Source organism: Somniosus microcephalus, chromosome 11 (genome assembly GCF_052327205.1).
Source record: "Somniosus microcephalus isolate GS21.2 chromosome 11, FLI_Smic_1.0, whole genome shotgun sequence".
NCBI classification, from domain to species: domain Eukaryota; kingdom Metazoa; phylum Chordata; class Chondrichthyes; order Squaliformes; family Somniosidae; genus Somniosus; species Somniosus microcephalus.
In genome coordinates, this window is record NC_140997.1 from 211212566 (window position 1) to 211239688 (window position 27123).

Genomic DNA, 27123 nt, shown 5'->3' on the forward strand with positions numbered 1-27123 from the left:
TGGATGGGAGAAGGATTCTAAGACCATTCAATAGTTATCATATTCATGTTGCTACACAGTATGTAATGGGATTTTTTTCCCCTTTTCTGTTTCTCTTTCCCCCCACCCACCCCCTCAACAAAAAATCAAAATTGCCAGGCTCTTTCATCCCTGTTGCCAAAAAATGTTTCTCACCTGGTGACCAGCACACTTATAAAACTGAGGATTTTTGAGTGTTAAGATTGGGACTTCAGTGGAACTTCTTTCTGGTAACAGAGCAGGCTGAAGAAGACTTGCTCCCAGGCATTTACTAATGCCGTTCTAACGACTGGTTAGCAGGTACCCTTCAATACCCTGTTATGATTAGCCCTGTTCACTTTTTCCTAGTGGAGAAGTGGCTGGCTTCAACATCACTCCATCCAATTAATACATTCCTAATGGCAGAATCTAGTTATGTCAAGCGTTTACATGCACTGCAACATAGTGTATTGCTTATTTTACGTTGGCTCTTTTGATTTCAGTAGATCTTATTGCTTTTTTATCCAATGTTGCTGTGCATCAGTTTCATAATTGAATACTTTTGTGTATTTGTTTACAGAAATTAATGCCTAAAGTAGAATTTCTGGATCTCAGTTACAATGAAATAGCAGTAATGGAGAATTTGCAGGTAGGAGGACCACTGAAATGTTAGGAATTGTGTAGAATCTGCCATGTTTGCCAAATGCCAAAACTACTAATTACTCCTGAACAAAGTTAACAACTAATATTGTCAGTGGATTGTATTTATTAGTGGTCAATCTGTACTGTTTAGTAGTCAACTGCAGGCATTTTCCATTTTGATGAGTGCTTTTGAAAAGGAGTGCAGTAACAACTTGTATTTTTACAGCACCTTTTAATGTAGAAAGTCTTCCAAAGTACTTCACATTGGTGTAACGAACAAGCCAAAGAAGGCCATATCAAGACGGTTAACCAAAAGCTTGAAAAGAGTTTGGTTTCATTGGGGAACCTTGCAGGAAGACGAGGGAGGTGGAGAGACTGAGCGGTTTTGGGAGGGAATTCCAGAGCTTAGCTGCCAATGATGGGATGGGGCGGGTGGGAAGAAGAGAGGAGAGCGCATGCGCAATAGGCCGGAGTCAGGATTTGAGTTTGTTGGGGGGGGGGGGGGGTGCGGGTGGGTTTGTAGCGCTGGAAAAGATTATAGAGATGAGGATGGGCGAGGCCATATAGGGGAATGTAAACACAAGGTTAAGAATATTAAGTGTGAGGCACTGAGGACTGTGAGCCAGTGTCAGTCACTGAAGGTGATGGGCGAGCCAACTTTGTTGTGAGATATGGGGGTGGAAAGCAAGTGGATAGCAGAAAGCCAAAGATCATTCAGCATGCTGAGGATCAGCAAGAACAAATCCGAGCTCGCCCAGCATAGACTGAAAAGTCCTGGCAGAGCAGCAGAAGCTGAGCAGGCAGGTAGTGGAAATGAAGGCACTTCAGTGAATACAGTGCATCTCGGACAGCGTGTTTTTAGTCCATCAAGGAAAAGCGGCACTACTGGATCTAGTTTTAAGAAATTAAGTACGTAATGCGATGGTGAGGGGAAGTTAAGGGAACGGTGACTAACCTAATTATATTAGATAATAAAGAATGAAAAGGAGAGAGAGAGAATAGTCAAAAGATAAGGTACTCAGCTGGGGGAAGGAGGAGGAAGCTCATTTCAATGATTTACAATGCAACTACCCTACATAGATGGGGGGAAAATACTGTCCTTTAGACAGTGGGCAAGCAATGGGAAATGTTCAAACGGGTAATAATTAGGGTTAACTAATAAACCTATTCCCACCTGATGAAGAAAAGCTGAAGCTCCTTGGATGAGTGGAGAAATTAAACAAATTAGACTTGGAGGTAAATAACCAATCTAGAGCTGCTAATACAAAAGATCAAGTGGAATATAGAGGGGGAAGCAGAAAAAGCTAAGATAGTATGAAGAAAGACTGATGGGTAACAAAGGGAAATGGTGAGATTTTATAAAGTAAAAGTAAAGTTAAAGGATGGAGCCAATTAGAGATGAAAAAGGTCATTTTATAACATTGAAGGAATAAAGGAGATACTAAATGAATATTTTGCCTCAGTTTTCACAAAAGAATGTGGTAATGGGGTTGAAAAGGTACAAGAGGAGGAAGTGAAACAATTAGATGAGTAACTATAGATAAGGAAGTAATAATACTCAAACAAAAAGTTCAAAAAGGGATAACTTGGGCAGTTAGAAACTAGTCAGTCTAATGCCAGGTAATGGATTATCCTCTAGAGGTCACACAGGGTAATATTAATAATCGCCTGGTAAAACATTGTTTAACAGCCAGCATGGATTTGTTAAATTAGCCACACTGTACTGAAGTCAATGTGGCAGCATGGTTTGGAAGTTTCTTTATGGTCTTTTAGCTGAGTCGTGGTTAATGGATGTTTTTCGGACTGGGGGATGTAAATAGTGGTGTCCCCCGGGTGGGTGTTGGGTATAGGGGGTGCAGTATCAATTTTTAGACACTACAGAAATAAGGAGCGTGTTTATCTGTCGAGAGGACTGTTGGCAATGGCGGGGGGGCATAGATGTTGTTGGATTGGGCAGATGTTGGATGGAAGTTAATGCAGAGAAATGTATTTTGGGTGAAAAAATAGAGAAGCTATGTACAGGAAACTTTGGTTTATCTGGAGGTTAACTGTCCGGAACGCTCGAGCCACCAGCAAAAATCAGGAGCCGTTTCGTTAGTTTTTTTTCCACCAGCCAGGCTCTGCAAGGTCTCGCTGAAGCTGTTGCTAAGCTACAGAGACACTTGCAAGGTACGGCCGACTGTTTAGAAGCTGTTGCACAGGGTTTGTTGCCAGATACGGAGCTCAAAATCTCCGTAGGTTTCAACATTGGCACTGGTTTGTCCGGCAGTTTTGATGGGACGGCAACAGGTCGGTGCCGGATAGCACAAAGTTTCCTGTACAGTAAATGGTAATTTTAAAAGCAGAGACTTGTGGGTTTAGGTAGACAAATCTTTAAAATTGGGAGGGCAAGTTGCTAAAGCTGCTTTTATTTTATTTTTAATTCCCCCCTCCCCCTCCCCCCAAGGATCCAGGGCTTTATAAGAGAGGAAAGGACTTGCAGTTATATCACAACCTCATGTGCCAAAGTGCAAGACAGCCAATGAAGTATGTTTGAAGTCTAGTCACTGTTTTAATATAGGGAAATGCAGCAGCCTTTTTGTGCACAGCAAAGTCCCACAAACAGCAGTGAGAGATATGACCAGGAAATCTGTTTGTGATGCTGTTGAGGAATACATGCTGGCCAAGGCACTGGGATAACTCCCTGTTCCTCTTTGAATGTCATGGGATCCTTTACGCCCACTTTAGGGGCAGACGGGGCTTTGAAGATGGATCTGAAGAGTTCCAGGCAAATACACTTCTGTGTTAATGGTCCTAATTTTGTGGGATGGTATTGAGTTGTTTTCTGATGTTTCTAAATTAATCACCACCTTGTAGTTAACCAGCCCTTTAGTGATTTCTTTATCTTCTCAGTTGCACAATACTTTAAAGTAAAACTGTTCATAAGTTTTGATGCTGCAGTTTAATTTTGTAACTGGACTAGAGAGCATTGTTTCTTCATGTTTGTAGAAATCAGATTTGTTTAAATCCTAAGAATTTATTCAAAAGTTTATTACTCATACTGGAAATCTCCCAGTGTTGCTGCAGTAATTCAAAGGATTTATAAAAAAAAAGAAATTAGATGTGTTGTAGCTTTCTTTGTAGTATGAGACAAAATGGTTTGTGGTAGCAAATTATTTGGGAGGAGTGTAGGAGTAATTAAGTGGGCAGAAGGAGTGAGGAGTTGCAGGATTGTGAGCACTTGTAAGGAAGTTTGGTGGCGGGGGACTTGGTAATTGAGATGAAGTAATGAAGGGAGAGGGTAGCGAGTTGCTGATGGGTGGAGGAATGATGGTACTGAGTATTTATGGCATTTGGAGTAATGAGGACTGTGTATATGATCTGAGCTTGATTTTTGACAGTTTAGTTTAAAAGGAAAGTAAGTGTGATAATGAGATGTAAATGTGACAACAGGAAGTATGTGAGATACCAGTTTTGCAATATAACTGGTCACTGTGTCCTTGATATTTTAGCTACTCAAGCTAACTGCAGTGCCACTAAATTCGTATGTTTTGTCCTGTATCGTTTAGTAATCCAATCCTCTCGCTTGCCTAATCTCATTCTAATCTTGTTCTTTTGTGGTTTTCTTTGTTTTCAGCATCTGTATAATCTCATTCATTTGGATTTGTCGTACAACAAGCTCACATTATTGCAAGGTGTTCATACAAAACTTGGAAACATCAAAACTTTGAACTTGTCAGGAAACCAATTGGAAAGTCTGTCTGGTCTTAACAAACTTTACTCATTAGTTAACCTGGATCTCAGCAACAATAAAGTATTGCAGGTAATTTTGCATGTTTGTTGGTCACTCTAAGTTTAAGTTTAAAAAAAAATGCATGGTTTTGCTAAATCTTTATAAAACGCTGGTTAGGCCTCAGCAGGAGTATTGTGTTTAATTCTGGGCACCGCACTTTAGGAAGGATGTCAAGGCCTTCGAGAGGGTGCAGAAGAGAATGGTACCAGGGATAAGGAACTTCAGTTATGTGGAGAGGCGAGACTAGCTGGGGTTGCTCTCTTTAGAGCAGAGAAGGTGAAGAGATTTGATAGTGTTCAAAATCATGAATGGTTTTGATGGAGTGAATAAAGAGAAACTGTTTCCAGTGGCAGAAGGGTCAGTAACCAGAGGACTCCGGTTTAAGGTGATTGGTAAAAGAACCAGAGACCACAGGAGGAAAAATGATTTTACACAGCGGGGCTGTTGCGATCTGGATTGCACTGCCTGAGAGGGTGGTGGAAGCAGATTCAACAGTAACATTCAAAGGGAATTGGATAAATACTTGAAGGGAAAAGATTTACAGGGATATGGGGAAAGAGCAGGGGAGTGGGATTAATTGGATAGTTCTAAAAGAGCCTGCATAGGCATGATGGGCTGAATGGCCTCCTGCGCTGTGGGCTGAATGGCCTCCTGTGCTCTGTGATTCTATGATTTTCTAAATTTATAGTCATGGGGATTTTGTCATTGCTAGAATTAAGGTAAAAAGCGCATTAGTCACTAAAATATGAAATTTTCTGAAATTTGTATTCAGTGAGGTTTTTTAGCACTATCTTTGTGTGTGATTTTTATTAATGAGTAAATGAGAACCCATTAAGTGGTGATATCAAGATCAAGGGGACATAATCTTTAAATTAAAGCTAGGCCATTCAGGAGCAAAATAAGGAAGCACTTTGTTTTTACTCAAAGGGTGGTCGAAATCTGGAACTCTTTCTTTCTTTCCCCCCCCCCCCAACCCCAAAAAAAGGCTGTTGATATTACAATTGGAGCTTCCAAGACAGATTGATAGATTTTTGTTAGGCTAGGTTATCAAGGGATATGGAGCAACGTTAGGAAAATGGAGTTGAGATGCAGATCAACCATGATCTAATTAAATGGCAGAGCAGGCTTGAGGGGCTGAATGCCCTGCTCCTGTTCCTTATGTTGCTAAATATCTTTGTATTTTAAAAAATATATTTAAGTCTGCCAAACAGAATAAAAATGTCTACTGACAATTCAGTAAAATAAATTGGGTTGTCTCAAATGTGTTGGTTCAGTATATTTCTAATAATCTGGCCTTTCTTTCCTTGGTGGCCTTTGATTTTAGGCTTCTAGTGTACCTGTCTTTTACAAAAATGAGATTTTCATTTATATATTTCATCGATAAATCGCTAGTTTTGACAGATGCCGTAGTGAATTTTGCAGTCATTGCCTCTCGCCATAAATTCTTCCATTTCCCAGATAAGGCAGCAAGTTTAATATTGATCACCTGAATTCTCAATGTGACTTAGCTGCTGGAAAGTGTTCTTCTGCGTCATCCTGCCAACCTGTCCACTTCCATTGTCATGCACTGCTCTATCCAGTAACCTGAGATATCTAGTTAAGGGGAAAACCTTGACCATTTTGAATGTTAAGTCATATTCAGCCCTATTATGTTCTGCATAGAGCGAGGGAGCCTTCGTGCTGTACTGCTAAAACTGCTATACTATTCAATGACTAAATTTAGATTTATGTAGTGTTCATACTCTGCATTTGATATTACACCTGTGTGTGATGCTTTGTGGAGCCTGATGCATGTATGTGGAGTGCTTCTCGCCATAAGCTTGGCTGTCTAGAGCTGAAAAAAGTGTTTCTGTAGAATGTGCGAGATGTCCTGACACAAGGTAAACTTTTTCAGATCGAAGAAATCAAAAACATTGGGAGCCTGCCGTGCCTAGAGAAGGTCATTCTAAGTAACAACCCCCTGAGCATCATCCCTGATTACAGAACAAAGGTGCTTGCACAGTTTGGGGATCGAGCCTCAGAGGTAACATTGAAATAGTAGTCGTAGGAGTGGAATATAGAGATGTGGTATATTTTCAAATCTACTCCCCATAGTTATTTGTGGTCTGTCCAATGTTTTATAGACATAAATAGCATATTTGCAACTTAAGCATTTTATGACTGCAGGAAACTTTGTGTTATCCAGAGGCTAAGTGCCTGGCAAGCTCGAGCCACCGGCAAAAATCGGGAGCCGTTTTGTTAGTTTTTTTTTCTTCTTGTGGCTTTTTTTTCAACTGTTAGGCTCTGGAAAGTCTCTCTGAAGCTGTTGCTAAGCTACAGAGATGCTTCCAAGGTACCGGCCGACTGTTTACAAGCTGTTGCTAAGCAACAGTGTTTGTTGTCAGATACGGAGATGAAAAGCTCCGTATGCTTCAACATTAACGCTGGTGTGTCCGGCAGTTTTGAGGGAACGGCAACAGCTCGGTGCCGGATAGCACAAAGTTTCCTGTATTTAAGACCTAAAGTGCATTGGTATCTGTAAATACTGGCTTGGGAAAATGCATTTTTTTTAAGTCAGTGTAGCACAGTTTTTTGGTCTTCATGAAATTTCAGATACCACATATTTGAAATTTCATTGATACTGAAGTTTATGAAACTACGTAGTAGTTCTATATAAAGCTGATCAACTTTCAGAGTCATAGGATGAGATAACTTGGCAGTAGAATTTACCACGTCAGACCTTAGCTCACGATCAAAAATTGGGCTCGTGTCATTCACCTAATATGAAATTTGAGATCCCGGGGACTCGTATTTTTGAAATGTTCAGTATTTAAAAAGAAGTATTTGTCTTTGTTTTATGAAACTGTACAGGGTGCCAAGATCTTTCGCACTCCTGGTTCTACAAGCTTAATTTTTAATTTGAGGGTATAGTTTATTTCCTTGGTTTCAGTATTGCAATATCCAAAATTAAATTGCTACTTTTGCATCTTCAGTAATCTCTCCAAGCCTATGTTACCACAAAATGCTGCCAGAAGGCCTTCAAGGGTTTACTTGCTTTTTTTCATACAGGTCTGTTTGGATAATACTGTTACAACAGAAAAGGAACTCGATACAGTTGAGGTGCTAAAGGCAATTCAGAAAGCCAAAGAAGCAAAGGATCGAATGAATAATACAGATAAAAAGGTGAGACTGCAGCAATAAAACTTGTTTCTAAGTTCAGCTTTGTAATTATCTTGATGGTAGTTAGTGTTTTGAATGGCCAATACTGAGGTACCATCCACTATAAAGATTAGGATCTTGGCTACAGAAGCACCCTAAATTACATCGTGAATTTTGCACAAATATATTGTGACTGGCTTTCCTTCCCTGATGCTCTCTCTAATCGGTGCGTAATCAGCATAGGCCATTTTAGATGGATTTGATATACTTCAGTTTGCAGTTACTAAGCAAGAAATCTAATTGGTTTTATGTCTATAATGAATTTAGGTGTCCATAATCTGAGCTATAATTCTCTGTAAATAATGGAATTTAGCTTATAAAATGCTTTTGATGGGCGGGCGGGAAATGCTTGTTTTAGGATCGATTAGCCCTTTCTTCTCTCGTTTCCTTTTCTTGCTGAAAATAGTACTCCCGACTCTGCTACATTAAACTTGACTGTGTGTTGTCTTAAATAAGTACCTTTCTTTGTTAGATCAGTGAGGATTCGAGACTCGCTGCTCCAGGGTCAAAACCCAGCTACGCTTCTAATGCTGCTTGTCCTTCCTCTCCCCTGCTACACCATGCTGCCAGCTCCAGCCAAGGTAATCATGTATGTATCGGGCTGCTGGTGTGGGCCATTTTTAGTTCTAGTGCTTGCTTGTCTGCATTGCTGTGTGCGCGCATAAAAGGGACAGACCGCTACCACCTCTAACTTGTACACAAAATATTCCAGTTGCAGGTATTGTACCAAATGTTTCTAGGTTCCTTTTTAAAGGCTATTTGGATTGATGGATACCTGAAAATTCCAGTTAGTTTGTGGTGGTCATAATTTATCCAAGTTTTCAGGAGCTACTTCACTGAGCTCCCCTTCTACCTCTCACTCTGCACTCTATTCAGGAGCTTGGTAAATAGACGGACAAGTTCCTTGCGCCTTTAATACCTAAAATGGCTGATGTACCATTTTAAGAGACTTTCCTATCTCTCAAGCAGCTGAAGTTGTAACTCACTTTAAAATTTGCATGTGAATGTGTCTTGCAACTCAGTGCTGTAAATGTAGTTGTGTGAATCAAGTAAGCTAATTTCCTATGTCTGTTACTTTGGTCTTATAAAACCGTTGACGTGACTATTTGGCCTTGGAATGATTTTTGGATCATTTTGAGAGCTGAGTTTAACTTAATAGCATCATACAAGAGGTTAAATCAGCTTTTGAGAATGAAGGCAAGATTCGGATGAAGCGTGTGACCAGAATGGCGTTTCCCACATATCACATCATTTTAAGACAATGAGGTTCGCTAAAACAATGCAGTAAACATTCACACAATATGTTGGAATGGCTTCGTTCATGTGAGCTCAGCAGGGAGTAGCTGCCAGAGGGCGCTCATGGGTTTAACTTTGGTTAGCCAATCGTGGGTATGGAGAGCTGGGCTATGGTCACAGGTCAAGTCTTTGGCTTCTTGTCTAACTGGGACAAGCTGACAGCAAGTCTGTAGAAAACTAGTATGGAAGATAGAGACAGTGGGAGAGAACCCTCTGCATAAGGCTAGTGTGACTAGTTTGAGATTTTCTAGCCAGAAAAATGATTTTAGAATCATAATTATAGAATTATACAGCACAAAATGAGGCAATTTGACCCATCGTGCCTGTGACGGCTCTTTTGAAAGAGCCATCCAATTAGTCTCATTCCTCTGCTCTTTCCCAATAGCCCTGCAATTTTCTTCTTTGCAAGTATATATCCAATTCCCTTTTTGAAAGTTACTAGTAAATATGCTTCCACCACCCTTTCAGACAGTGCATTCCAGATTGTAACGACTCACTGCATAAAAAGAAGTATCCTCATCTCCACTTTGGTTCTTTTTGACAATTACCTTAAATCTGTATCCTCTGGTTACTGACCCTTCTGTCAGTGTAACAGTTTCTCTCTCTCTGCTCTCAAAACACTTAATAATTATTAACACTTATTAAATCCCCCTTAACCTTCTCTGCTTTAAGGAGAACAATCTCAGCTGCTCTAGCCTCTCCACTAATTGAAATGGTATAGCTTACTTTATCTTCTATGTCATGTGGAGCTTTTAGAAATAGATTGAATTTCACTGTAATCAGTATTTTGTTTTTGTATTAAACACCACACCAGCTCATTGGTTTACAGATGACTTTGTCTCACTAAAGCATTCATCAGTCCGCCTTACAGAAGATAAAATGCTTGTGGGGCCACATGTAAGATTACATTCAGTATCTGGTTCACACTTCATTGTTGTTATTGTATGACTAGATATTGGGCAATAAAGGTAAACTCCTGGATTGTAGGGGATGCTGGATCAGCTTATGGGAATACTGAACCAAAAAGAATATCTGGTGCAGACCTGAAATTTGTAATTGTTTAAAAATTTGGATTTAACAATAACTACATCCAAGCAATTGACCATAATAGTGGAACTGTTCATAGAAACATAGATAGGAGCAGGAGTAGGCCATTCGGCCCCTCGAGCCTGCTCCGCCATTCAATGCGATCATGGCTGATCATCCAAATTCAGTACCCTGTCCCTGCTTTCTCCCCATACCACTTGATCCCTTTAGCCTTAAGAAATATATCCAACTCCTTCTTGAATATATTTAATGAATTGGCCTCTACTGCCTTCTGTTGTGGAGAATTCCACAGGTTCACCACTTTCTGGGTGAAGAAATTCCTCCTCATTTCTGTCCTAAATGGCTTACCCCTTATCCTTATACTGTGACCCCTGGTTCTGGACTCCTCGACCATCGGGAACATCCTTCCTGCATCTAGTCTGTCCAGTCCTGTCAGAATTTTATAAGTTTCAATGAGATCCCCTCTCATTCTTCTAAACTCCAGCGAGTATAAGCCCAATCGACCCAATCTCTCCTCGTATGTCATTCCTGCCATCCCAGGTATCAGCCTGGTGAATCTTCGCTGAACTCCTTCCATGGCAAGAACATTCTTCCTCAGATAAAGCGACCAAAACTGCACACAATACTCAAGATGTGGTCTCACCAAGGCCCTGTACAACTGCAGCAGGACATCCTTGTTCCTGTACTCAAACCCTCTCGCTACAAAGGCCAACATACCATTTGCCGCCTTAACCGCCTGCTGCACCTGCATGCTTACCTTCAGCGACTGGTGCACAAGGACACCCAGGTCTCGTTGCACTTCCCCTCCTCCCAATCTATTGCCATTCAGATAATAATCTGCCTTCCTGTTTTTGCCACCAAAGTGGATAACCTCGCATTTATCCTCATTATATTGCATCTGCCATGCTTCTGCCCAATCACCCAACCTGTCCAAATCATCCTAGAGTTTCTCTGCATCCTCCTCACAGCACACACGCCCACCCAGCTTTGTGTCGTCTGCAAATTTGGAGATATTACATCTAGTTCCCTTGTCTAGATCATTAATATATATTGTGAATAGCTGGGGTCCAAGGACCGATCCCTGCGGTACCCCACTAGTCACTGCCTGCCACTCGGAGGAAAAAATCCGTTTATTCCAACTCTTTGCTTTCTATCTGCCAACCAGTTCTCTCTCCAAGTCAATAGCTTGCCCCCCAATCCCATGTGCCTTAACTTTACATGTTAATCTCTTATGCGGGACCTTATCGAAAGCCTTCTGAAAGTCCAAATACACCACCTCCACTGGTTCTCCCTTATCTATTTTACTAGTTACATCCTCAAAAAATTCCAGTAGATTAGTCAAGCACGATTTAACCTTTTGTTAAATCCATGTTGACTTTGCCTGATCATGTCACTGTTTTCCAAGTGCTCTGCTATTACATCTTTTGTGATGGACTCTAGCATTTTCCCCACTACTGATGTCAGGCTTACCAGTCTGTAATTCCCTGTTTTCTCTCTACCACCTTTTTTGAATAGTGGGGTAACATTAGCTACCCTCCAATCCATGGGTACTGTTCCAGATTCCATCAAATGTTGGAAGATGATCAGCAATGCATCTACTATTTCTAGGGCTACTTCCTGAGTGAGTGTGAGTGTGAGTGAATCAAAATAACCTTTCTTGATGGCTTTCTGACCAATTCAGATTCAGTTCTTTGGCTATACCTTATACATGTGGTTTGTCCTGTGTTCCATGTAATACTACACATTATGAGCACATTTTTGTGGGACATCGTCATTATTTAAGTCCTAACTTCTGACGATTGCAACTGAGTTTTAATGTTGTTTCTTCCAACTGAAATTTTCTGGTCCAACAGGTGGTTATTTGGAGAAGTGGAGATTGTCACAAACTGGTTTGTTTTAAAGAAATATATAACTGTTGGCCATAAATTGGGATAGAATACTCTGATGAAATGTTTTTCTGGAATACTATGTTTGCATTATCTTGTGCATTTTTTTTGCGTAACATTTTTCCTGACCTCTATGTACAGAATATAAATTGTGAAAATAAATTAATACTTAGAATCCATCATTTTCAGTTTACTTTTAAGATTTTGCAAGTATTTCCCCTACACTGTACTATTGCGCCCCCAGACAGAGAGGGTGGGTTTGGATCTTACACTTGGATGCCATCTTTGTGTGTGAGAGAGAGAGAGAAAAAACCTGGCTCCATGCTTCTTCAGTTTGATGCAGTGACTTTCTTAGTTGCTGCTGAGAATTTTGTGATTCAAGTTCCTCAGGTGTAGGAAGAAGTGATGGCAACTTATTTTATTTTAATTTGTCTTTTTCGTCAATTTTCTTCCTTGCTCTGTTCCACCACCCTTCCAAAAATGTTTTACCCTGTGCTGGAGTATGGGCTTCCTCTGGTAACTTGCTTCAATGGTCATTATTCATGTGTGCACCTAATCAGTGAATATTGGTAGGCTATTTATTTGCAGGGGTGTCACAGTTGAGCCTGCTCCTGTTTTTGGTTGATATCTACACATGTGCACCTCAGCAGTGCTCACCAAGATGGGCAACCCTTGTAGTTTTTTTTTTTAAAGTGTTTTTTGTTCTTGCTGGCCCAGTGGCAATTGGTAAACTGTGTGGTACAGCTACCATGTAGAACCATTGGTGGAGTTTTCATTCTAGTTTTAAATCAACAAGATTAAATTCATTTTTTAATGCATTTGAATCGCTTAAGATTCCTGCAGGCCTGTAAAGGTTATAGGGCATTACTGCTATTTTTGCGTTGGCTAGTAAAACTTAAATGTTAGCTTTGTGTTGGCAGATCTTGTGACCAAGCTCATTAATTATATTTTAAGTACCATTTCAGAATGCAATGATGCAGCCAAGATAAGCCCTCCAGTGAAATAATAAAAGGAAACATTTGATGCTTACTGGCCATACATCAATCTGCAATTCCAATTTTGCTATTAATGAATAATTCCAGATTTTCACTCCTATTGCAGAAATAACTACTAAATCAGCCCTAATCAGCAATCTACATCAAAATGACAGTTTGACTCCTATGACTTCTACAAATACCCAGGGATGCTCTGACCCCGCAAATATGTATGAAACCAAGAGCAAGGTAATGTTATTGTGGCCATTTCAAAGTTGATTGGTGTCTGGTAGTACTTGAAAAGTGCTGCAAATATTTTGTAGGTTACATTTTTTAATGTCATTGCTTTGTGCGGTGGAAATGCTGGTTATAAGCATGTCTTCTATCTGTTAATTCCTCATGAAATCTCCGGAAGAATATTTTGGCCTTGGAGCGGATGCAATGCAGATTCACCAGAACGACACCAGGGTGAAAAGGGGTATTCCCTCGCGTATATAAGATTAAGGGATTATATAATTAAGATGTTGAAAATTTATTTCCTCTTGTGGGGGAGTCCGGAACACTGGATCATATCCTTAAAATTAGAGCTAGGCCGTTCAGGGGTGATGACGGGAAGCACTTCTTCACACAAGGGTATTGGAAATCTGGAACTCTCTTCTCCCACCCACCTCTCCCAAAAAAGCTATTGCGGCTAGGTCAATTGAAAATTTCAAAAATAAGCTTGATAGATTTTCGTTATGCAAGGGTATTAAGAGATATGGAACCAAAGCGGGTAGCCGTAATCAAATTGAATGGTGGAACAGGCTCGAGGGGTTGAATGACCTACTTGCGTTCCTATGAGTGAAGACCGGTGATCTCTAATCCTGTGCAGTAACTGGTCAATTTTGTTTTCTCTTCATTCCCTCCATCTTTGGTGCAGCAAAGTCCTTTGCTTAGCACCTTTCCTGAAGGTCCATTAAGGTAAAGAAATCCTGGCAGTAAGACAGTGTCTTCCCTTGGTATAGCAATTTGCTGTACCACTGGGTCACAGTTTCCTTTTTTTAAATGGTGACAGTAATTGCACATAAAAATGGTTTTTGTCCCTGTCCAACCTGATCAAAACCATTAGTTGTGAGTAATTTTGACTAATTTGAAACTTCCCCCAGTGACCTGCATGCAGTAAAATTTGACTCGAACCTTTTACTTGTTCAAATTGTAGAACTAAATAACTAGTATTACTGGGTCTCTACAATCTAAAATATGGCACAGTACAAACTTTGCCATAAGTCAAGTGCAGCTTTGCTGTGGAGTGACATGTATTACATATTTGGGATTAGGCTATGGCTAGCTAAGAACTACATCAGGAATTGCAAAGATTTAAAATTAGTCATGGAATTTCACAGTCCAGTGGAGGACATTTGGCCAATTATGCCTGTATCCTCTTCCCTATTAATCATTGTTCTACCTCTGTTTCCGTTGAGACATTCCATATCCTAACAACCCTTTGTATTTTAGAAAAGAAACTCTTAATCTTTCACTTTGTTCATTTGCTGCTGATCTTTCAATTGCTGCCCTCTATTTACAGATTGCTAAATAGTTTCCCCTGTTTACCTTATCAAAGCTCTATATCATTTTGAGCACCTGTCAGATCTCCTCTTAACCCTCTCTGCTCTAATGAAAAGAGCCCAGTTTCTCAACTCTCATAACTAAAAGCTCTCATCCCTGGTATTATCTTGGTGATCTCTTCTGCACCCTCTCCATGATCTTGACATCTTTCCTAAAGTAGGGTGTCCCAAACTGGACACAGTATTCTAACAGGAGCCTAATCAGTGATTTGTATCAATTTAGCATTATCTCTTTGCTTTTGCCCTCTGTGTTCCTATTTATAATACTTAAACTTTATAACCAACTTTGTATCCAGGTTGCCACATTCCTTTTAATGCCATGTGCCTTAATTCTATTAATTGCCCTCCTTTGCAGCACCTTTATCAAAATTGGCAGCAGTAAGCATTGGAATCACGTGACCGAAGGATTGATTGGCTTGTATAGCACACTATTGCAGTAGATCACTGGAATATATCAGCTCTTGCCTGCACTTTCTACTTGTCCCCACGAATCTGAGAGAAAATTGATTGTGAACCTTGCACACTTGGCTCCAGTCAGTGGAGAAGAATGCATGGGAGGAAATAAAAAGCAGGGAGAGCTAGTTGAGGAAAATAGTAAATGCAACGAGTTTTATAAAAAGAAAATGCAAGTAATTTGAATCCAAATTTTAAAATCAGATTTTGAATTTTATTTAAGGTTACAAATCAGGAGATAAAATCTGTGCAGGAATCACTTGAACATAGTGACTGCCCACATACAAGGTATGGCATTCCTGTGCTGCTGTAAGTATCGATATATTCTGGTGGATAGAAGTGATTTAGTTCCTATATCTTGTAAAAGATTGTTTTTTGCCATTTTAACTTTAGAACTTTTCAAATTTCTTTTACACACTTGACATGGTCCTTTAGTTTGTTGGATTCGTCATAAGAACAGACAAACAACCTCTATCCAGGCCTACTTCGCACTTCAGCAGTAGATACAAGTGCTTTTCTGGCCTCTGCTTGTTTCTGTCCTTAGCCCGCAATGATAGTTAGGCTGAGATGGGCAATTTTAGTCATGTAGGGAATCTAATGCTAACTGGTGTACTGCCAGGCTGCTCATATTCTTATTTTACATCAATTTTAACAAAAGTTGTACCTCCGGTGCATGTGTAACTGTACCATACCTTTCTTAGTAATACAGTCTGCTTACTTTGGACTGCTTGTGGAAAAAGTACAGCTTTTGGGTATATTTATCAACACAAGGTTAGTGTTTTTTAAAAGCACAGAATTGAATCCAGTATTCAGAGTAAGGCTGGTATGACAAAATATTGTGAAGCCCATTACATAATGAGCTATGTACAATCGAGCAACTGAAGAATATTTGCGTTCTTTGCATTTAATTACTACTAATAGTCCGAGGTAAATATTGAATTGTGCTCTAAATGTAGGCTTTATTTCTACATCTTTTCCCCATATACAGCATTTGTGTAGTTTTCACTGACTCAGATTTAAACCTTTTGTCTCTCCCAAAAGGTTTGGTCCTGCAAATGCAATTGCCCAAGCTGATGTGCCGAACTCATTACACAGTCCTGCAATGACACTTGTGCTGCCTTTCTCCTGTGTGTCGTACACTGCCAGCAATCGTGACTTTGCTGCATATTTGTCTGGAATGATTAACCAAGCTGCATTGAAACTGCATACCACTGAGACCTTGATTGACTGCCAAGGGAACCCTGTTGACCATCCTGAGGTCTTCAATAATGAAGCTGGATATTTTGAAATGGGACTAGATCAAGGTGACACTATTTTGGGATGTAGTTCAAACATTGACCTTGCTGGTGTTTCTGCAAATGTTGAAGCGGAGACCAGTAAGGTATTGACGGTACTGTGGACTCTTTGTATTCAGGTGAATAAGGGACTAAGATTGTTTGCATCTTGCGCTGTGTTGACTGACAGTGTTGTAGCTGTATTTCAGATTCCTCAACATGAACTCTTGGGGAATATGCAAAGTGTTATTTCTCAGATGCAGCTGGTACTCTATTTTCCCTGTTCTGAAATTTTGGAAGTGGGCTTTGAAGTGCCAGAATTGTGTCTTTCAATGAAGATGAAAACCAACGGTTGTTTCTTCTTTATCTCCGATTCCCAGAATCTCAAAGATTTCTACTCGTGTTTAAAGACTGTTCTGCATAAACAGTCTGTATCTATTTCAAGTTTGCCTAGGCTTGATTATGAAGGGCCACTTATGAAAGACTTCATCCTTCAGCTTTTGCAGTATCAGCAGTTCCCACTAAATGACACTGAAATTAAAGGTAGTTTTGCTGCATATGTTCTGATCCGAGATAACCTCACGCCTCAGGATAAGTCAGAAGTGTTAAATCCTTCTGTTCTACATACTGAAGTGGTCAGTGGCACAGAGTCAAAATCCAAGAACTCTCCATATTCTGAAGTTTGTTCGGTAATTCTTCCTGGGAGAGAAGAGAATCCCAAACCTCTGTACATACCTTGTCTGCTGTTTTTGACAGCCCAGTACCTTTATTTTGTAAGGGTGGATTTCTGTGTAGCAGCAAATAGGTGTCCTGATCCTGAGGAGGAGGCTGCAAGAAGTCCCTTTACGTTGAACCGAATTTCACTGGCCACATTGCTTTTAAATCCAAAGCAAGGATCCCATACTGTTGAAACAGTTGCATTTTGGGATGGCCATGTACTTGAATTCTTGATTGGATACCAACTTGCTACAGCAGTTTTTGTGTTGCCTCATGACAAGTTCCACTTTCTACGACTGTTCAGTCAACTGAGAGCAAGCCTTCAGGGTGTCAAATCGATTGTGGTGCACAGAAGTTCTCCAGATCACAGCAGCTGCTTGGCAAAATATTCCACGGACAGCATCAGTCACTCTCCAGAAACTAAAAGGTAATGACGACAGGACAATACATGGTTGGTAGTCTAATCCCAAGGTGTATTTCATTAGGGAAATGATCTAAAGTAAATGTGTTCAAAAGAAATCCCCCCTCTCCCACCCCTGTAGCCATGCATTTATTTTCCAGATAGGACGGCAGCATTGGCTGTCCTGTGGATCTCTGGACTGCTATTGATGCAGTTGTATGATTGGTAACAGTGAGTTGTGGACTGGGTCATTCTGCTGTAGGAATGGAATGCCTCACTTTCTGCCTGGCACTCAGTCTATAGGCCTTGATGAGGACAGACAAAACCCAGTAAACCTGAGTTTTGATATCAGTGCCTTGAGGTTCAAACTGTGTGGTTAGTTGCCTGTATAAAATTCAACGCATGCATTGCATTGTCATAAGAACATAAGAAACAGGAGCCAGGAGTAGGCCAATCGGCCCCTCGAGCCTGCTCCGCCATTCAACAAGATCATGGCTGATCCGATCCCAACCACCAATCTACTATCACAGAACCATCTCTTGAATCTAACAGAATTAGACACATGAAATAGGAGCAGGATCAGGCTACACGGCCCCTGGGCCCGCTCCGCTACCCACAGGGCCATGTCCGATCCGAACCTAGACTCATGTCCAAATTCCTGCCCGCTCCCCGTAACCCTTAATTCCCTTGACTTCTAGGAAACTGTCTATTTCTGTTTTAAATTTATGTAATGATGTAGCTTCGACAGCTTTTTGGGGCAGCATATTCCATGGACCTACCACCCTCTGAGTGAAGTAGTTCCTCCTCATCTCAGTTTTGAAAGAGCAGCCCCTTATTCTAAGACTATGCCCCCTAGTTCTAGTTTCTCCCATCATCGGGAACATCCTCCCCGCATCCACCCGATCCAACCCCTTCAAAATCTTATGTTTCAATAAGATCGCCTCTCATTCTTCTGAACTCCAATGAGTAGAGTCCCAATCTACTCAACCTCTCCTCGTATGTCCATCCCCTCATCCCCGGGATTAACCGAGTGAACCTTCTTTGTACTGACTCGAGAGCAAGTATGTCTTTTCTTAAGTATGGACACCAAAACTGTATGCAGTATTCCAGGTGCGGTCTCACCAATACCTTGTACAACTGAAGCAATACCTCCCTATTTTTATATTCTATCCCCCTAGCAATGAAAGCCAACATTCCATTGGCCTTCTTAATCACTTGCTGCACCTGCATACTAACCTTTTGAGTTTCATGCACCAGGACCCCCAGATCCCTTTGTACTGCAGTACTTTCCAGTTTCTTGCCATTAAGATAATAACTTGCTCTACGATTTTTCCTGCCAAAGTGCATAACCTCACACTTTCCAGTATTATATTCCATCTGCCAAATCTCTGCCCACTTACTTAGCCTGTCTATGTCCCCTTGCAGGTTTTTTATGTCCTCCTCACTCACTACTTTCCCTCCCATCTTAGTATCATCTGCAAACTTTGATATGTCACACTCGGTCCCCTCCTCCAAATCGTTAATATAGATTGTAAAGAGTTGGGGACCCAGCACTGACCCCTGCGGAACACCACTAGTTACTGATTGCCAGTCTGAGAATGAATCATTTATCCCAACTCTCTGCCTTCTGTTAGATAGCCAATCCTCTATCCATGCCAGAATATTACCCCCAATCCCGTGATTTTTTATCTTAAGCAATAATCTTTTGTGTGGCACCTTGTCAAATGCCTTTTGGAAGTCTAAATACACTACGTCCACTGGTTCCCCTTTATCCACCCTATATGTTACTTCCTCAAAGAACTCCAGAAAATTTGTCAAACATGACTTCCCCTTCATAAAACCATGCTGACTTTGTCCTATTAAATTATGATTATCCAAATGTCCTGTTACTGTCGCCTTAATAATGGACTCCAAAATTTTACCTACCACAGATGTTAGGCTAACCGGTCTATAGTTTCCAGCCTTCTGTCTACTGCCCTTTTTAAATAAGGGTGTTACATTAGCAGTTTTCCAGTCTGCCGGGACCTTTGCTGGGTCCAGGGAGTTTTGGAAAATTATTACCAATGCATCCACAATCCCTACTGCCACTTCCCTCAAGACCCTAGGATGTAAGCCATCAGGTCCAGGTGATTTATCCGCCTTGAGTCCCATTATTTTACCGAATACCACTTCCTTAGCGATTTTGATCGTGTTTAGCTCCTTTTCCCCCCCCCCCCCCCCCCCAATAGCCCCCTGTTTGTCCAGTGTTGGGATATTCTTAGTGTCCTCTACTGTAAAGACTGATACAAAATATTCATTGTGTTTTTGCCATCTCCATATTTCCCACCATTAATTTCCCGGTCTCATCCTCTAAGGGACCAACATTTACTTTAGCCACCCTTTTTCTTTTTATATAGCTAATAAAAACTCTTACTATCTGTTTTTATATTTTTTGCTAATTTACTTTCATAATCTATCTTCCCTTTCTTAATCTTTTTGTTATTTTTTGCTGTCTTTTAAAGTTTTCCCAATCCTCTATCCTCCCACTAGATTTGGCTACCTTATATGCCCTTGTTTTTAGTCGAATACTATCCTTAATTTCTTAGCCACGGATGGCTGTCTTCTTTTACATCCTTTTCTTCTCAGTGGAATATATATTTCTTGGAAGTTGTAAAATAACTCCTTAAATGTACACCACTGATCATGTATCGTCTTACCCTTTAATCTATTTTCCCAATGCACTCTACTCAATTCCACTCTCATACCTTCATAGTCTCCTTTATTCAAGCTTAGCACGCTTGTTTGAGATCCAACCTTCTCACCCTCTAATTGAATATGGAATTCAACCATGTTATAGTCACTCATTCCAAGGGGATCCTTTACTAGGACATTTTTAATTAATCCTGTCTCGTTGCACAGGACCAGATCTAAGGTTGCTTGCCCCCTGGTCAGTTCAGTTACATACTGCTCAAGAAACCCATCCCTAATACACTCAATGAACTCATCCTCAAGGCAGCCCTGCCCAATTTGATTTGTCCAATTAATATGATAGTTAAAATCCCCCATAATTATAGATGTTCCCTTATTACAAGCCTCAACTATTTCCTGATTGATACTCCGTCCAACAGAGTTGCAACTGTTCGGAGGCCTATAGACTACGCCCACTAGTGACTTTTTCCCCTTATTATTCCTTACCTCCACCCAAACTGTTTCATTATCCTGATCTTTTGACCCAATATCATTTCTCTGTATTAGTGATTCCTTCCTTTATTAACATAGCCACCCCACCTCCCTTTCCTTCCTGCCTGTCCTTCCTGATCGTTAAATAACCTGGTATGTTTAATTCCCAGGCATTGTCACCCTGCAGCCATGTTTCTGTAATGGCCGCAAGATCATACCCATATGTAGTTATTTGTGCCATTAACTCGTCTATTTTGTTACGAATGCTACGTGCATTCAGATAGAGAACTTTCAAATATGTTTTGCGACACTTAGTTGCTGCTTTTGCCCTTTTTATTACTTTACCTTTTACTCCATACCTTCTGCCCCTTCCTGACATGCTCTGGTTTTTAATTTCCCCACTGCTACCTTCTCTGTTGTCATTTTTATTATTTGCTCTCTAGGAACCTCCCCCCCCCCCCACCCCACTAGTTAGTTTAAAGCCCTCTCTACAGCCCTAGTTATATGATCCGCCAGGACTCTAGTCCCAGCACTGGCCAAGTGAAGCCCGTCCCAACGGAACAGCTCCCTCCTGCCCCAGTACTGGTGCCAGTGTCCCAGGAAGCAAAACCCATTTCTCCCACACCAGTCTTTGAGCCACGCATTTAACTCTCTAATTTTATTTGTCCTAGCCAAATTCGCTCGTGGCTCAGGTAATAATCCAGATATTACCCTTGAGGTTCTGTTTTTTAATTTGACCCCTAGCTGCTCATACTCCTTTAACAGAACCGGCTTCCTAGTCCTATCTACGTTGTTTGTACCAACATGGACCACGACAACTGGATCCACCCCCTCCCACTGCAAATTTCTTTCCAGCCCAGAGGAGATGTCCTTAACCCTGGCACCGGGTAGGCAACACAGCCTTTGGGACTCTCGCTCTCGGCTGCAGAGAACTCTATCTATCCCCCTAATAATACTATCCCCTACCACTACAACATTTCTATTTACTCCCCCCCTCTTGAATGGCCCCCTGTTCCACGGTGCTGTGGCCAGGTTGCTCATCCTCCCTGCAGTCCCTGCTCCTGTCCCCACGGAGTAAGAACCTCGAACCTGTTGGACAAGAACAAGGGCTGCGGCTCCTCCAGCTCTACCTCCTGGATCCCCGTACCTGCCTCACTCGTAGTCACACCGTCCTGTCCCTGACCATGGGCTACATCTGAATTAATTAACTTCATAGGCGTGACCGCCTCCTGATACAGAGTCCAGGTACTTCTCCTCCTCCCTGATGTGCCGCAGTGTCTGAAGCTGACTCCAGCTCATCAACACGGAGCTGGAGTTCCTGTAGCAGCAGACACTTGTCACAGACGTAATCACCGTGAGCCTCAATGGGGTTCACCGGCTCCCACATCTCGCAACAGTAACACATCACCTGCTCCATTCTATGTAATTAATTAAATTTTTTATTGTTAGTTATGGACACCCTCTGCCTGATTTTAGATGCTAGTATCCCCTTTAATTAATTGGATTTAAATTAAATCAATCCCTCTAGTTACACCAGTTAAATGGTTTACCAACAGTCACTCTGCACCAGAAAGGCCTTATTAACTACAACCCACAGAGTTAAAGTTTGAAAAGAGCACCTAACACCCCACTTACCCAAACTCAGAGCACTCTTTGATGACTCGCACTCAATGCTTGCTCGCACTAGGACTGGTCTTTTTATACTGTTTGTTTACAGCCAAATGAGTCACCCCTGCTGATTGGTTAGAAAACTGGTTTCCACTGCCTGCTGTGCCAATTTACTCCTACTGCAGTGTAACCTTGTTTTACTCTTAAACCAACAGAATCCCAAATATTTAACTTTTCCCCTTGACTTAAACTGCTTAAGTAATCTTATCAAGAATGATTTAAAGAGAAATAACAATTAAAGAACTCTCACACTTACCCAAACTCACAGCACTCTTTGATGACTCGCACTCGTCATACAGGACTTTAACCTTTGAATCGGGGATGAAATTTTCACAAGTGTATGTGACTTTTTGCCAGCAAGTGGAACTTACATCAGAATGATCGGTATCTGATGGTTGATCTAGCAATTGAGTGGAACCTATTGTATAGAAGCTTCTGCAGACTTTGCATATCTGTCCACAATGAACCTAAGTCTATTGGTTTCAGTGTTGCCCTTTTATTCAGGGAGCTAATATGATGTATAACACAATGTGACCATTTCTTAAAAATAACACAACAGTGGAGAGTACTGTAAGTATCAAGTTTAATCCTTGCACTGCTTATATTTATGTATTAAAATTCCCTCTTGATGGCAGAAGGCTATGTTGGTTTTCGTGGTTTTATTTTTTGTCTGATATTTGCAACATTTAATAAAAGGTACATGATGAAATTTAAGATTTTAATTGGGTCCTCTTACGATAATGGGCACAGCTGACCATGTGTATTGTCCATGAAAATTCTTTCTGAAAACTTTACCTGCCCTTTTTTGTACCCATAGAATAACTCAAAGTTTTGTATTTTTATTTAGAATCAAAGTATGAATACTTTTTATGATTGGTCTTAAATCTGCACCCACTTGTTACCAATGACCAGTGGCAACAATCAAACACACACCCCACAAATCCCTTCATAATCCTGATCTTTATTAGGTACCACGTAACCTCCTCAGCTCTTCTTTGGGGGAGTGGGGGGTGGGTAGAAAGAGAAAAGGCCAAAGTTAAGTCTGTGTGCATATTTATAACCCACCCGCCCCTTCAACCACCGTCTGCCCCACCTGTGACAGAGACTGTAGGTCCCGCATTGGACTCATCAGTCACCTGCAAACTCATTTTTAATGTGGAAGCAAGTCATCCTCGGTTCTGAGGGACTGCCCAAGAAGAAGAACCCCCTTATCCTTGGCAAGACCTATGGAATCGATGCTGTGCCTTTTCCATTGCTTTTATATCCTCCCTATAATGGGATTCCCAAGACTCTACAGTATATTCCAACTGTGGTCTAACTAGGCTCTTGTATATTTGAGTTGCCTCCTTGCTTTTGTACTCTAGATACAAAGCCAAGGATTCTGCTTAAACTGGAGAAGGATCTTCCTGAAAAATCCATTTGTGAAAGAATGGCAACACAGTTACTTCTGTGACTGTATAAAAATGAACTAAATAGCAAGTTCAGGGCAGCAACTATTTATAGAATACCAAAGTACTTGGAAAACTACTATTCCATTGCACATGGATTGTAAAGGTTTTGTTTAGAAAATGCTTTTCCATTATTTTCTCTTTCCTCAGTATTTTCATTTAAGAGTTAATCCCATTGTCCTGGAGCATATATTCAAGTTTCCATGTTTTGTGTTTTTTATATAGCAACCAGCCAAAACTCAGATCGGAGCTGAGCCTTTCTCTGCTGTATCCTTCAGAGGCACTGCTGCAGAAACTAACTGAAGAAAACCAGTGTCCTTTTTATCTTTCTGCCTCCCCATCTCTATGGCACCTGGCAGGTTTGAAAGGAAGAGCTATTGTGGAATATTTTCACAAGAGTGTGGCTGAGGTAATCCTTATACATGGTGGGTGTCTATATTTGTGTTGCTTCCTCTTTGCTCAAGCCACCGGAGATGAGACCAGTTAGACTAGCTATAATAATGGTGGCAGACCTCTGGGACAGCTGGGGTTCCTTTCTTGTGGGACAAGGCTATGGCCACACATGGGAATACTTCCAGGCATTAGAATTTCCACCAGTTCAACTGTTTTGGGAATAGCCATGATACTGAATTTCCTTTTGATTATTATTTGTATGTATGTATGTTGAGAACTGCCTTAACAGATTTGTCATCATTTTAATAGTAGAATGTAGAATCATAGAATAGTTACAGCACAGAAGGAGGCCGTTGAGCCCGTGCCAGCTCTCTGCAGGAGCACTTCAGCTAGTCCCACTCCCCTGCCCTTTAGTCCCAGATATTTATTATGCATCATGAAATCACTCCTGTCATTTTAATTTCTGGCTGTCCAATTTCTGTGCTGGGAATTGTTTATCCTACCATCTTGTCTGTCTGCACAGTAAATTTTCAGTTCTATAATCATGGAACCATTTATCCAACTCATTCGTGGTCACATTTTTAAATGTGCATGCGTCCACATTGCTTGCTGATGCACATGTTTTATATTGTTTTCTCTTGACTTATGGTCCTCCTCTCAATGATTCTGCTTGTCAAATTTTCATTCTACTTCAAGTGACTTCGTATTATCAGATTTTGATTAACTAGAAAATTGATTGAGAAGTATGTGTGGAGTTGATGTTTTGCACACCAATATATTGAATATTTATGTTTCATCAATTAATATTGCTAGGCCTGCACTGAGAAACTTAAAATTATTTTTTGCATATGTTCTATTTTTCACAGCTTAACTATTTACATGACTTCAAAAACCTTTGATAATTTTTATTTTTGCTTGGGGTAGCTTTTATAACCGTTAATCATTTTTGAAATTTAATTCAATTATCCAACCAGTAATTCCCCATATTAAGTAATATGTCACTTGATGGGTCACTTGATATTAAACAGTAATTCAGTCTGCAGCAAAATTAAATCTGGCATACTTGTGTAGTAATGAAGACTTCCATTTTAAAATTGCTATGCAGCAAGTCTGTTCTCTGAAAGGGTCACTTTTCAAAACTGCATTGCTGATTGGCTAAAGCAAAATTGGGTATGCATTTTCTTTTCACCCTTTTTAGGTGCTTTCTTTTCTCTACCCTCTCTGTTGCACCAACATTCTTCATTTGTGCTTTTACAGGTTGAGAATGAGGAGCTACGGCATCTAACTTGGTCTTCAGTCGTATTTTACAAATGTTCTGAGCTTGAAGTGACTGCGTGCATAATGCTTTCTACCAAAGCTTTGTATTTTGTGTTGGATGATGCCATTGTTCAGCTTGCTGATCAAACTGGTAAGGATAATTGCTTCATGTTTGCTTAAATGTCATTTGTCCTTGTGTAGAGGCAGTTTACTTAACTTCAGTTTCTACGTTTTGCAAGTATTGGTTGCATTATTTAGTATTTGGAACATTGTGATTATAGTTAGAATCTTAAGTAAGGAGCTCATAAGTAAAAGGATACGAAAAGAAAGGGTGTGACCACTAGGCTCCCTTCATCTGGATGAAGGGAGATCTGGAATGCACTGCCTGAAAGGGTGCTGGAAGCCGATTCAGTGGTAACTTTTTTAGAAGGGAATTGGATGTATACTTGAAAAGGAAACATTTGAAGGGCTATGGGGAAGGAGTGGGACTAACGGATAGCTTTCAAAGAACTGGCGCAGGCCTCATGGGTCGAATGGCCTCCTTCTGTGCTGTATGATTCTGATATCTGTCTTGTGGCTGGGATTGAGGGAATAGAAACATAGATGATAGGAGCAGGAGTAGGCCATTCGGCCCCTCGAGCCTGCTCTGCCATTTGATGCGATCATGGCTGATCATCAAAATTCAGTACCCTGTCCCTGCTTTCTCCCCATACCCCTTGATCCCTTTAGCCTTGAGAAATATATCCAACTCCTTGAATATATTTAATGAATTGGCCTCAACTGTCTTCTGTGGTAGAGAATTCCACAGGTTCACCACTCTCTGGGTGAAGATATTCCTCCTCATCTCTGTCCTAAATGGCTTACCCCTTATCCTTAGACTGTGACCCCTGGTTCTGGACTCCCCCCGCCATCGGGAACAGCCTTCCTGCATCTAGTGTGTCTAGTCCTGTTAGAATTTTATAAGTTTCAATGAGATCCCCTCTCATTCTTCTAAACTCTAGCGAATATAAGCCTAATCGACCCAATCTCTCTTCATACGTCATTCCTGCCATCCCAGGTATCAGTCTGGTGAATCTTTGCTGCACTCCCTCCATGGCAAGAACATCCTTCCTCAGATAAGGCGACCAAAATTGCACACAATACTCAAGGTGTGGTCTCACCAAGGCCCTGTACAACTGCAGCAAGACATCCTTGCTCCTGTACTCAAATCCTCTCGCTATGAAGGCCAGCATACCATTTGCCTTCTTAACTGCCTGCTGCACCTGAATGCTTACCTTCAGCGACTGGTGCACAAGGACACCCAGGTCTCGTTGCACTTCCCCTTTCCCAATCTATTGCCGTTCAGATAATCTGCCTTCCTGTTTTTGCCACCAAAGTGGATAACCTCACATTTATCCACATTACAGTATACTGCATCTGCCATGTATCTGCCCAATCACCCAACCTGTCCAAATCGTACTGGAGATTCTCTGCATCCTTCTCGCAGCACACACGCCCACCCAGCTTTGTGTCGTCTGCACACTTGGAGATATTACATCTAGTTCCCTCGTCTAGATCATTAATATATATTGTGAATAACTGGGGTTCTAGCACTGATCCCTGCGGTACCCCACTAGTCACTGCCTTCCACTCGGAAAAAGACCTGTTTATTCCAACTCTTTGCTTTCTGTCTGCCAACCAGTTTTCTATCCAAGTCAGTACCTTGCCCCCAATCCCATGTGCTTTAACTTTGCACGCTAGTCTCTTATGCGGGACCTTATCGAAAGCCTATTGGAATCTATGGAGGTATGTAGTATAAGTACCTCCCCTCTGGTTTTTAAACAGAGGAAGGTGAAAGTGATACTGGAGGAAGGTATGGGAGAGCTGGTCAAGTGATAAATGTGTAGAAATTCATTTTCATAGGCCCCAACCGAAATTGGGCCTTGGGCCTCATAATTT

At 41.0% G+C, this 27123-nt stretch overlaps 1 protein-coding gene across 3 annotated transcripts in view; it reads left to right on the forward strand.

The window, feature by feature from the left end:
- Positions 1-27123, forward strand: part of nisch (nischarin) — a 71911-nt gene that overhangs the window by 37317 nt on the left and 7471 nt on the right. For all 3 annotated transcript variants that reach the window (XR_015080058.1, XM_086001824.1, XM_086001825.1), the window contains 10 exons: positions 578-646; positions 4256-4441; positions 6306-6434; positions 7460-7573; positions 8082-8190; positions 12940-13061; positions 15093-15157; positions 15911-17287; positions 23761-23944; positions 25186-25336. Coding sequence is in view for 2 of the 3 variants with exons in the window: in XM_086001824.1 (XP_085857950.1) it covers positions 578-646; positions 4256-4441; positions 6306-6434; positions 7460-7573; positions 8082-8190; positions 12940-13061; positions 15093-15157; positions 15911-17287; positions 23761-23944; positions 25186-25336 (2506 nt within the window). In the remaining variant the exon portion in view is untranslated. The remainder of the gene's footprint in view (positions 1-577; positions 647-4255; positions 4442-6305; positions 6435-7459; positions 7574-8081; positions 8191-12939; positions 13062-15092; positions 15158-15910; positions 17288-23760; positions 23945-25185; positions 25337-27123) is intronic.